Below are 13,572 nucleotides of genomic sequence, written 5' to 3' on the forward strand. Positions count from 1 at the left end.
AATAAGATCAACCAGCACTAGACTTTCCTTTCTTTAAAATAAACACAGAAAACAATCATCCCAATTTAATCCCATCTTCAGCTGCATGGTCCACCTGCATATAAAGGTTCTGCTCAACCTCCAGCAGCAATAACTCTGGCCCACACTACAAATGTAAGCAGGAAAAGGTCAAGAAAAAGGACAATTTGTCCAATTTGTCCTCATTATCACCAGTGTGGTGTCCTTTTGTAAGACCTGTAGCCCTACCTGTGCCAGATGAGCTGCTCGGTGACCAGCAGGTCAGACTGGGGTCACACTGTGCTGCTTCTACACAGGAAACGTACTTTATTGTATTCACAGTGTTCCTGCGAACATGAGCTTTTTTTGTCACTGAAACATCTCGGTCTAAGTGAGGTTTAAGATGAGACTGAGGGGATCTGTCTGTCAAACGCTGTCTCTCCCTCGCCCACGCAATAATGAGCGGCGCTCTGGGAAGGAAATATAATGGAAACTCTTATTTGGGTAAATTATAAGTTTATCACTGCCGCTGTGTACACTCAGTATTAATAACCTAAACAAAAGAAACCAGTCATTAACACATAAACATGAGCGTACATTCACTCCCCCTGCAAGTTATAAATGAAACGTAGGAGACACATTGTGTAAAATATATTGTTTCCAGAATTTACTAAACTGCACTTTTGATATCCAAAAAACACAACTTATATTACTTAATATTAATGTTGAATCTTTAACTTTTAAGTTTATAGCTGCAGAATCTTCAGATGTGATGTAGTGAGTCCATTACTGGACTGGAGGTTTGTGTCAAAGTAACTGCCTTCAGTTGAAGTTTGTATGTAATTTTTTTTATGTGTTCCAACACCCCCCCCCCCCCCCCCCCCCCCCCCCCCCCCCCCATACGAATTCAGTCTTCAAAGCAGACCTTTGTGCTGCTGCGATGTGATACGTTACATGATGAAAAGATCATGTGTAATTCATCAAGACAGACTGACTTCTGCAGATGGCTGCAGCTGCCACAGAAATCCTTTATCATACATGCAAATACACCCGAGCAGTGTGTACACAGACACACAAGAAAGAAATTTTAAAAAAAGGTTTGCTCACCACAGCCTGAGTCATTTATTTCAAGTAGTAGTTGTCTGTGTCTGAAACACATGGCTTAAAATAGCCGGTCCACAGTAGCTAAGAATGGGGCCCGTTACTCTGCCTCGGAGGACTTAACATACATATTGTGTCAGCGTGTGCATATCTTGCAGCAGTCTGCTTGTAATTGCACGTATGGTTGCTATCATTTACTACTATGTATCAAGATAAGCAGTTAATGTGTTTTCCCTCTCTTCTCAGGACATAAGGAAGCAGGAGTGGACAGCCATCATTCCCAACTCGCAACTTATTGTCATGCCGTTCCCACACAATTCACCCCGCAGGTACATAAACACTTACACTACCGGATAGCATACAGCATAGACGGGTCATAAGTGGCTCCCTTTCTTACTCACAGCGGTATAATTTGCTGAGAGAACCTGTTAACACTTGTCACTGTGGACACTATTCAACACTTTAAACACCTTGTCTGATGCCATTTACTGGCATATTGGAGTTAATGTTACCTCAGCTCACTCCAGATAGCGTCTCTGTGGTATATCTTCACAAAACAATACCCAGAAGTGAGGAAACACGCTCACACACACACACACACACACGCTATTACCTCGCAGCATGTGTCCTCATGTTATCGTGACGCTTTTCACATGTAGCTCAAAACCCAGGAGGAGCTCCAGATGGCTAGTCATCTCAGACAAACAATGACACACATGCACTTTCCTCAATAGGCTCATAACACTTGCCAGCACACACACACCTACATACACACAACGAGTGAAATGAGATTAACTGACAGTTTAGACAAAAACAGGTACCTTGGTAGTTGTCTGACATGCAGTATACACCAGCAGATTGCAAGATGATAAATTTAGTGTATCAAAGTGGTCGGATTTCTGGAAGTACATGAAAGTTCTTGGAAACTAGAAAGAGAGCAGTTTTTCATTCTGTTCAGCTGTACAAGTGAAAGAGTCATTCATTAATATATTTTAACATGACGCAGTCTCTGTTAATGTCCACCGCTTGATAATTACAGTGTTTTTTTCTGTCAAATAAAACTATGACGAACATAAAACAGCATGTGGCTATCTCTCTCTGTCTTCCTCTCTTTAGTTGGAGCGCCAAGTTGTACCTTACTCCCAGCAACAGCGTGTTGCTGACGGCCATCGCGCTGATCGGAGTGTGCGTCTTCATCCTTGTTATTATTGGCATCCTTCATTGGCAAGAGAAGGTCAGAACACACACACACACACACACACACACACACACACACACACACACACACACACACACACACACACACACACAGTAGCATGGTGTAGTTAATGTTGGCCTCTTCCTGGTGATTTACTGCTTCAGAGTGTGTATGTGTGCATGAGAGAGAGAGCAGATTGGTCACAACCAGCAGCAGATGGGTCTCGCTGTCTCCATCCTGTAGTCCTCTAGCCTCCCCACCAAGACACACATACACACTCTTTCTCTCACACTCTCTCTCTTGTTCGCGGGGCCACAACCTGGAAGGACGTTCAGCTGTAATTGCCTTCTTCTGTCCTTTCAGCACGGCAGATCTGCTGTTCATTACCGCCATAAATGTGCCCTCCAGGGAGTCGATGCATGTTTTCATGTTTTCTTTTTTTTCTTCTTCTTCACCTCCTCCTGGTGTCGTCTTTTTTTTTTTTTAGCCACGGAGACACCACAGTCACAGCAAAATGTATCCCATCATAGCCGAGCTGATGACACTCAGGCACAAACACAGATGATCACAAATTTTCTTTTATTTTCTGGATTGTTTTTTTTTTTTTGTGCACATACACACACAGTAGCTGGGCTGAGCAGTGCAGTAAGTCGCTGGCATTATCTCCAAACCATCTGCCGTGAGAGCATGTGCACTTAATGTGTCCCCGTGTGTGTGCGTCTTCACTCAGGATGACATGCAGCATGGTTACACACACAGAAGCGCTCTAATTGCCCTCTTTTTCAGAAACGTGGGTGTGTGCATCAGCTTCGTCTGAACTGATGCTGAATTCAAAACGAAAAATAAATAAATAACCGTTGCTGGTGCCCAAACCAAGTACACAAGATGCATCTAGCAGGCTCAGGTGGACAGGAGGAGTAATGAGTGTGGGGATGAAAGCTGTGTTGTAAGAGGAGGAAACGGGAAAGGCGATTAAGAAATCGGTTAATTCACTCTTAAAGGTCATTTACGGAGTTTGTGTGCGGCCTACGCAAATGTGCTGTCGTGCAGTCCCCCCAAAAAACCAACAGTGCTTAGATCAATATGAATGATGCAGTTTGTTGATTAAGTGATTGGTTAATAGTAGTAGTAACATTACCATTTTTGTAACAATAGGTCAGGGTTTGAATCCTGGTCAGGGCATACAACTCCCATGTTAACCTACCTCGGGGATCAATTAGAAGGTCAGATTGGGGGATTGATCCCTGACTCCTACAATCTGCATCCTGAAGTATCCTTGTTCAAGGTACCCCAGCGCATCCATCGGAAGCACTTAAGCATAGATAAAAGCACTGTGTGAATGTGTCTGTGAATGAGATGAGTAATGAGTAAGAAAGCACTTTGAGTGTTCAGTGGAGTAGAAAGGTGCTACATAAGTACCCATCCATTTACCAAACCTCAAAGATAAAAGAACAGCATGAAAAGCTCAGACGGCAGCTGCAGTGGATACTTTTCACACACGTTTCACTTCAGCTTTTTGCGTTGCATTTGGTCTCAGCTTGTGCTGTTGAGTAGCCCACAGACGCAGCTACAACACACAGACAGAATGAAGACTGTGGTATTCATAAGCTGACTCGTCAGAGTACTCAAAAATGGCTTGTCCCCTACACCCCCAGTAGGAGGAAGAGTCACTAGTTCTGGAAATGTGGGGGTTTTTGGCCCTTTTTGTCTGCTCAGTTGAAAGTTCTCTTTTCCTCAGCATTGAATTCACAATATCTTCTGAATGGTTTGATAACATAGTGCTGTGGCATGAAGCACTTAGAAATTCATAGCTTAGATTTGATAGATTAGAAGCACCGGTGAAATTTGCAACATCGCACTCATCATCATTTCAATTCAGAACAAAATGCTGCACCATAGTTGGTGAAGCATCCAGCATTCACAATGCATACAAAAACTAATTTGAGTCAGATTACTAAATGCATTATCAGGTCTGCGCTGTGCATAATTCTTGAGCTTGTGCATGTGGTAGAACTTTAGGTTCAGTGATTGAAGTTCTCATTGAAATGCTCCTTGGGAGTCACAGCTGAATTAAACCCTGTTTGCACTTGACTGGTACTACCTGGGGACCTCTTTGCAGTTGGAATATTTGCGGAGGTAGTCTGTGATGTTTATCCCGTGCAAATCTGCAGAGGCTGGAATGTGTGAAGGAGAAATTCCAACTATCTACCATATTTCACCCAGTGCAAAAGTGCTGTGAAAACATTTTTCTCTGCAATTGTTTGTTTTCGCTTTACTTTTCCATTTCCTCTGTCCCACCCAAGAATTATGAAGGCTGCGTTCGCCATTATAAATGTTTAGAAAGGGTGCAAAGTCAGGAGGCTGAAGTCTCTATACAGCTTAGAGACACATTCAGAGAAAGGGCAACTCGAATCCATCTAAAGAGCAAAATCCCAAAGTATAATGAGATGGTTGACATGCAGGGCAGCATGCTTAAGGAACATTTCGCCATCTTTCTTTAAAATGTGGCAGGCTATTAGTAGCAAGCTAACATTAGGTCTGAAGCAAGCGGCCAGACTCCTTCCAATCAATATTTGTCGTTATATAAGAGTAATATCAGTAGATTCAAATAAAACACAGACTTACCCCGTTTGAATGTGCCACACTGAACACCGACATGAGTGGGTAATTTTTAAATCGCATGAGATCCTCTGGTAATACTAGTCTTGTAAGACTGGAGCTTTATTTTTCTCACATTTATTACACAGGTTTATTTACAGTTGTATTTCATACCTTTGAAATGCCCAATTTTTATGTCTAGAACTGTGGGCTTATGAAATAACACTTCATACACTATATCATGATCTTTATTTACTCCTGTAGGTAACAGTTTTGTACCATAAATCAAATGATAGCCATTTGTAATTTAACTAGTCAACAGTGTCTTAAACCCACAGCATTTCTCTGCCCCTGAAGCTAAACAGCATCATCTCTGTCTGAGGAGGATCTCCAGTCAGTATACCGTTCGCGTTGTTCAGATTGACACAGTTTAAAGATAAATTTGATTTGAATGGGAGTATATGGCTGGCCTTGATAATTGAAAGACATGCAGCTGGACTGACAGGCTAATGTGGTGTAACCTCCTTCACCATCCAGGGAATTAACACCGAGGGTGAATCGTGTATACCGGCTGCTAACATCCTCTCTTATATCTCATCTTCTCCCGTCTCCTTTACGGCGGGGCATCCGGTAAGGTCAAGGCAAGCTGGCTGATTGACATTTGGCATTTCTCTGTGTTTGCACCACCGCCTCTGGTATTTGCTCTTCTAATAACAAAGTCAGGCAGAGGGCAGAAGCATGAGGGCAAAGACATGTTGTCCAGCCTAACCAGCTAACAGGGCTTTTACACAAGTCCTGTGAACTTCTGTTCAATGCAATATTAGCTTGGGATATTAAGAAATCTATGGCTTTATTACAGAAAGCTGAGGAAAGTAGAAGAATGGGGTATTTAAAGGGCACCTATTTCGAACACCATATTTTTTATTTTTGGACTCTATTAGAGTAGATCTGCATGAATCACTGCTCAAAATGATCGTTTTCTGGCTCAAATACGGGATAAATAAAGTCTCCTTTCTCCTTAAAGACACCCTCCTTGTAATCCAACTATATTCTGATTGGCTGCCAATTGCAAGCGGAAGGTTTTCTGAGCAGGTTGGTGGGGCTTTTGTGCACAAAGCCAGAGCTGTGTGTTTGAGATTACCATATTAAGGATTTCCTATCTCACTGACAGAGCTAAGAGTAGAGCAAACTGTCTGAAACAGAGCCTTTAGAGTGTTTGGCTCACAGGGATTAGTTTCACATACACTGACCTCATTATTTGAAACTTTGGCCACGTTTTATACAAGAATCAACCTTTTCAACAGTATATAAGTGACAGAAGAGAAGGAAAGGTAAGCAGAATGTAATCAATCTCATCATCGTTCAGGCCAGACTTAATTAGCTGACATTAAAGCCCCGAGGGGCTTCAGTATGCGTCACTGTAGTTTTCCACCTGGTTTGAGACACACACCAGCCGACTGTGTCAGAAAAACCTTTAGATGGACACAAATCAATGCTCTGCTGCTTAATGATGATTCAAGCCTCAGGACGACTATTGGTAGTATCCCCAGGATAGTCAATTAAACTAGGTTTGGGCAGCAGCACAGCTCAGTGGATTGGTTATCCAAAGGAAAGAACATCAAATCAATCTGCTCCCTAAAAACATATTGCATTAAAAATAAAAAAAAAAACACATCAATCAATATGAGATGCTGCTATCTTTGAAGATAGATGAAGGCTTTATTACAAACCAAAACTGACAGGATTTTAAAAAAAACTGAATAAATGTGTTGCTGACCATCTTTTGGAAGCAGCAAATTAGTCAACATCAGGGAAGCATTCGCCGATCCACAAAAGAGGACATTCGTCTCCAAAAATCTTTCTAATGTGGCGACAGGGTTTAGTCATTTTTACACTAAAACACGAGCTGCTGCAATATTTAAGCAACATGTTTGGAAAGAAAAAAAAAAAACCATTGTTTCATTCACGCACTTCAAACCTGAACCACCCGGACACGTGATACAGTCATTGTTATTCATTTGTGTTCAGCTACTGTCGAATCACAACCTCTAAAGACCTGCACTTCACTGCTTGGATCCTGGACTTCTTCTAACCTTTATTTAAAAAAAAACAGATTCACAGCCAGAACCTTTACTCTTAAAGTGATAAATGCATTGTTTGTTATTTAAAAACTGCACATTAATCCACTGCTGCTGTGAAAAGTGATTAAAGTACACCAGAGTAGCTTTGCATGATTCACAGTTCAAAATAATCCTTGTTTGTCTTCTTGGTGCGGCCCTTTAGTTTATCTTCTTTAAGGCCACCGTCCTTTAAATACAGATTGATTGAAAGGTCCTCTCTCAGTGACATCATACAGAGACGGGAGAAGACAAACCTTTCTGAAACTGAGCGATTAAAGCGGTCTGTTGCCTCAGCTGTTGGCTCACAGGGTTTAATTGTACAAACACTGACCTCATTATTTAAAACTCTGACCTTCTACCCTTCAGATTCAACTAAGCATAGAGTAGATGTAATTAGCTCCACTTGGGCCAACACGAGTTATAAAGAACATTACCACGCAATTGCGAGTGTGGGTTAAATCAAATCAGGCACATGTAAGCTGTTAGTCACTGCAGTTGTTTCTCTGGGTCATGAAAAGATCCCGTACTGTTGAGATTCCAGAAATGGAGGCGAAATCCAAAATCCTCATTCCGTGCGTATGTAGTTGAAGCTTACACGAGGCTTCAGCAGTGTGAGGTTGTCCAAATCGATGAGGATCTTCTGAATATTTTTAGCACAAAATTTCCTCCCTTTTTTGTGACTGTCCATTCACTGCTGCTCAGCAAGGAAATGCCCGTGGAAACAAGTGTCTTACACTAAAAAGACAGAAGCTGTGGGTAATGCCCACATGGGTTTACTACCTCGGGCTCTTTATTCCTCACTACTTGCACCGGATTTGTGTTGGGAACAACATGGCCAATAGGAATGGCAGGAATAATTACAATAACAGTTACAAAGCAACATGGTTTTCTTCCATTTTCTTGGAATGATGGACTCATCTAAAGCAATTTTCACATTTGAACTACAGATAATTTTGCAGTTGTTTCACATGGGAAATCCTCTGTCTGGATCGAGCATGCAGAAGGCCACACAGTCTGACATCATACAGACTTTTTAACGAGGGAGCTAAATGTTTAAAGACCGGCTAATGTCCAGTCTGGCCGTCTCTCACATTTACATTCTCACACACACTTCTTTCAAAGCTGTTGTCCGTGTGTGAAAACGAGCTTAAACGGCAGGGCTGACCCCCGGTTCCTTTCTGTTAATCTCAGACGTTTTACACGTCCTTTTTCAAACGACACCAAGAGCTTCCTGTGCAAACACGGCTGTTTTAACCCCTTTTCTGTAGTCAGCCTGCAAGAAAACACAAACTTGCTGTATTCTTGAAAGTGCAGCTCACACATTTATACATTAGAAATAAGTCAGTTAATACCCTCGCGATCCTTATTTAGCATTTAAGAAGGTGTTAAATAAAAATAAAACGTGGTCCTTTTGTTTGTTGGCAGTGAAGCCGGTCATTACGTTGGGACAAAGTGTTTCTGGCCTGTTTACAACATCAGCAGGAAGGATGAAAAGTGTCTGTTGCTTATAGTTTGGTGAAAAACCTTTTACAGTCTCCTTTGAAGTTCACAGGGGTTTGAGTTTGACACCTGAAAGTGAGATTTAGGGTGGAGTCGCTCGAGCCACATCCCCCACGGCCGCCTCCTCCTCCTCCTTGTCTTCAAAAAGAACTGTACATCATCCCCCCTACTGCACTGTGGGGATGTACACAGTCTGGACATGCTGAAATTACAAAATTGCTTTCATGGGCCCTCACATCATACAGTGTTCTTGTTCTATTTGGAACAATTTCAGCTGTCGCTTCAAAGAAGTAAACAGAAAACATGAGAAATTGCTGCTGTTGGCTGAAGCCCCCCCCCCCCCCCCCCCCCCCCCCCCCCCCCCGCACAGCAGGAGTATTAGAAGCAGGTGACGTGAACGGGGGTCCTCGGGGAGGAGGTGTTGTTGGGAGAGGGCGGAGGTCTTTGCTGCTGCACGTCCGTCAGCTTGTTCACAGCTTAGTCCGTACACCGGCGCCTGCAGCCATCACACCTGCCTGTCTGTCCCGCTGCCCAGATGATGATAATAGACTGTTGGCTATGAATACACACATTATCCTTAAAAGGCTTTTCACATTCACACGAGGACAGAAAGTCTGTGCGCTTGTATGATGTTTGAATTTGATTTATTATCGCGGCGTTCTCCGCGGATTCGTGTGGGTTTTGCAGATTGTATGAAATAATATTTGCCAAAATGATTAAATAATTGAACTGACATTTTCTTTTTTATCTGTTGTGATGTAATTAAATATTCATTCCCCCACCAAAACTACTAATTTTCCAATTTAGCAGTGTGTACATGAACAAATGATAGGCCAGGCCTGTCCAGCAACTCTTTTGAATCTGAACCTGTTCAGTTTGCTCTGGATCAGGTATCTCTGAGAGGTGCCCTGCAGCTTGCAAATCCAGATTTCAGCTGTTTAATTTCAAAACTAATCCAGTGTACAGCAAACATACAGATGTGCAGAGCTGTATAAATTTTGGCACTTCTTCTTGGTCACGCGTTAGTCATGTCACCGCCATCAGAAAACAGCAGGATCAGGCTGCAGCTGTCCGAGGCTTTGATCTGTGTAGCTTCTGTGGTTGCACATGTTGCCCCTGTTTGTTGTGAGGTTAGAGGAACAGGCGCTGTTCACCTGTTTGTAGTGGAGTATTCAGCGGGAACCACATACTGTGGCCGTGTACCTTGGCTTTGCAGTAATAATAGCAGGTGCTGTCTAAATTAATCTGCTCTGCAAATCCAGCAGTTGTTCAGAAAGCTCCAGGTGTTCCTGTTATTCTGCTGGTCCATGGTCATTATTAGAGATGGAATAAAGTAGATTGTAAGGCAGGGGTCTCAGATTTATTTCACTCATGGGTCACATCCATTTAGCCAGATCAATAAAACCATTGCATAGTAACCTGCCCTTAAAAAAAAAACGCCTCCCTTTCTTTGGAAAGGTCAAAAGTCTTGAGCTGTCCCTCATTTCTTTATATTTTACTCAGAAAATGGGAAATAGGTGCAGAGATTTATTGAAGCATGTGCAAACATAAATGGAAATATATAAGGCAAAAGCAGAGTCGTACAATTCTAACGAGCTTGAAAGTCAATATTTGGGATGACCACCTTTATTCTTCGCCAGCTTTCTTAAAGCATTGACTAAAGGTCCTGTGTCAGCTCTTTGTTGGGTTTTTATCTGTTTATTAAGGACGTGACTTTCAGATACTGTTCATCTGCTGTTGATAGTTTGCTTAAGCCTGCCACTTTTGTCCTCCGCTCATCCAGTTTGCTCAGATGTTTTAAGGACACACTGCACATCATGCTGAGATATACCAAGTTAATGGCTAATTGGCTCTTTGGGAATCATCTTGTTGGTACAAAAAAAAAAAAAAAATACAGTTTTATGCCTGTAAAACTGTTATTTTTTTAACTTTTTCATAGATTCAGCTAAAGAAATGGGAACAAATTATGTGTTTTTGTGATGGGCTGCTAGTAACAGAGTGCCTAAAGATGCAATTAAAAACTTGTTCTTTGTGTAGACGCAGCACTGCTTCATCCTTTGAGTTAGGTGCCTCTTTCTAAAGTTGCAGAGCGAGGTGGCTGAGTGCTGATGAGCTTACTGAGTAAAAGTCACCAGAGGTGCAGAGTTTCAAACCTCCTCTGGCATTAACATCAGCACTAAAACTGTGCACTGGGAGCTTCGTGGCATGGGTTTCCATGGCCCTGCAGCTCCTGTGTTATGTGGGTAGCACTTTTCCGATACAGTGTCCAGTGTCAAATGACATCATACCAGCTCTGAGTGGCACGAAACAAAATCCAGAATAAAACCAAAAAGCTGCAAAGCTGTATCCAAGTTATGGAGTCATTAAACTACAACTGTCACTCCTGTACCTACATGATATTAATACACTCAGTCCATCCTTTACAGCATTCATCAAACGTGTCCCTGCTAAGTCTCAGAGCAATCATGTTAAACCAGTTTACTAACGTGGGCGTTTCCTCACTCAGCCATTGTTTTGTGATGGATGAGTTTAACTTTCAAACAGCATTATTCCAAACGTATACGTCATAGAGGCCTTTAAGCTGTTAATGGCACATTCCCCAAGATTGGAAAACAGTGAAGTTGATGTTAATTTTTCAAACTTTTTCCCTGCTATCGCTGATTCTTACCCATTAATTGAAAACCCCAGGGCCGTTCCCAAAATACATGGCAGTGATTTTCCTCTTTAGTCCCACATCCCCTCCAGCACAAGCTCTGTCCCTCCTTAGAAATTAAATTTTTTTTTACATGAAGATAAAAAATCTATTTCAACAGAGGATGGACAACCTGGGATTTGTTAAGAGAAAAAAAGTGCAGGTCGTCATTGTTTGTTTTACACATGCGCACACCACAAAATCAAACCAGTAATGATGTCTCCTCTGTATTTATGACTCCAGTACAAGATAAATGACTCTGGCAGTGATCCTTTGACCTTAAAAACCTGACTCTGTAAGTTTCTGTGTGTGTGTGTGTCTGTTGTGCAGAAAGCAGATGACCGAGAGAAGCGTCAGGAAGCCCACCGTTTCCATTTTGATGCCATGTGAAGGAACAGAGCTGCATCGCGGGAGAACATCCTCTGCCGTCTTCCTGCGCTCGCCGCTCACCCAACCACCCTTTCCTCTTCATACGTTTTCACTCAGACTCATTTCACGGGCGAATAAATGGATCCTCATATACTCCAAAACGTTTCTTTTTGATATTTTTCAGTCCTTGAGTCAGATGTTAAATATTTATGCTCCATTTCATTTATTCATTCCAGTGTTAGAAGTACAGGAGCTGCAACAAGGCCACAGAGACAGAGAACGAAATCCTAATGGGGCTCGCTCTCAAGTCTAAAGCAGTGATTTCAGTGGACTGACTGTAGTTAGGAGTGTGATCATCAGTGGTGTTAATAGTGTATTTGGATCCTTTTGAAATGCCCAACAAGTAACTCCAATGATAAAAACAGTTTCTTTGTGTTCACTGGAAATGAAGCACCTTTTGACATCACGTGTAGAAATGTGTTACTGTCCATTGTCTTTGTGCAGCTGATTTACCTCTGAGGGTTTTTTTTTTTCTGCAACATTAAACTGAACTGAATTGTGTGATATTAATCTCAGCCTCACAACTGCAGAAGCAACTGGTGGAACGTGAACACAATGCGATATAATGATGCTGCAGAACATTTTTATGCTTTCGATCCCGCTAAAAATGACAAATGGCCCTCGTGTGTGATGAGTGCAAGTTTGTCTCGTTTGAGTCGGGCCTAAAACGGTGCATCATGGGAGTGTCAGAATAAAGAGTCGCACTCTGTAAGTGTCTAATTCTTCTGCATCAAAGCCTGCAAATCATCCACCGCCTGGTGGTCCTGCTGAATGCGGCGCAGTTCACTAGTTTCATGTTTTAATTTGTTGCTGTCTTTTAAAAGTTCAGAGCTGGGTGCTCTGCTGTGTTTATTTATTTTCCAAGAATGAGCTCATGGATTTCCAGGTGGTTTGCACTTTTCTTTTTTTAACAAATGATTAATTGTGGGTGTATGTAATTTATTTGGCTTGCAAATGAATGTTCAACATACTAAATGTGTTTACTTACTGAAGTTTAAAATAAAGGTTTCTTCTGCTTAAGTCATATGTTTCTTTTCCTGTTGCGTTCTCACTCATGAAAATAAAGCCCCCAAATCATAATTCATCACTTTTAGGAATTTGTCCCGCAGCTCCTTTCTAAGAACATCCTTTGTTTATTTTGTTGCTGGGAAGCTAGTGGCAAATTTACACCCAAAATAATCATCTTTTTATGCTCTCATTATCTGAATTTGTTGCACGGTTAAATTAAACTGCCTTTAATTTTACATGAGACCCCCGGAGGTCCCTTGGAGCACCCCTCTACAGGAGCCACCCTGCTAAATAATGCATGAAGAGAGTAAACCTTCCCTGCATAGTAAATGAGAGTAAGAATGTAGCCTTTAAGCAGATCGCAGCTGATTAAAAGCACTTACAGTATTGATAGACAATTGCCAGCCGGCGGTGTGTGTCTGCGTGAATGTTTGATGGAGAGATACAGTGAGGACGAGAGGGGGACTCAAAGTAGTAGGTGGTGCGCTGCACGCTGTGTTAAACTGCGCAGCAAAGAACCGGAAACATGATCTAGCCTTAAAAATAAAAGCATCAGGTGACACGTTAACAAATGAGAATTAATGAGATCAGTGTCCACATGTACAATATTTATTACATTACATATCCATGACTGTATTATTGAGGATATTTACAGTTTAATTTTCTTAGTTTCTTTGTTATAGGTTTATTTTTGTTTGTGTTTGAATGGGCTTTAGGACAGTATAGTAAGATTACCAGTAATTTGCACAACCTGAAGCACTTCTTGGGCATTATACGTATAAAAGCAGAAAACCCTTCATTTTTGGTATGTTTACAATTGTTCATTTTTCTCCCAGCAATCTTGAAAATGCATACATAACATGTTTGACAACATACATTAAAAGGGTTTATCCTGAATACCATCGGTCTTGTTTTTGTTTTTCTTTATG

At 41.7% G+C, this 13,572-nt stretch overlaps 1 protein-coding gene across 1 annotated transcript in view; it reads left to right on the top strand.

Moving 5' to 3' along the window:
• Positions 1–12,655, top strand: part of itfg1 (integrin alpha FG-GAP repeat containing 1) — a 158,421-nt gene extending 145,766 nt beyond the window's left edge. The window contains exons 16-18 of the mRNA XM_030726183.1: positions 1,345–1,427; positions 2,215–2,332; positions 11,537–12,655. Coding sequence (XP_030582043.1) covers positions 1,345–1,427; positions 2,215–2,332; positions 11,537–11,596 — 261 coding nt within the window. The 3' untranslated portion in view covers positions 11,597–12,655. The remainder of the gene's footprint in view (positions 1–1,344; positions 1,428–2,214; positions 2,333–11,536) is intronic.
• Positions 12,656–13,572: the final 917 nt, after the last annotated feature.

Source organism: Archocentrus centrarchus, chromosome 3 (genome assembly GCF_007364275.1).
Source record: "Archocentrus centrarchus isolate MPI-CPG fArcCen1 chromosome 3, fArcCen1, whole genome shotgun sequence".
NCBI classification, from domain to species: domain Eukaryota; kingdom Metazoa; phylum Chordata; class Actinopteri; order Cichliformes; family Cichlidae; genus Archocentrus; species Archocentrus centrarchus.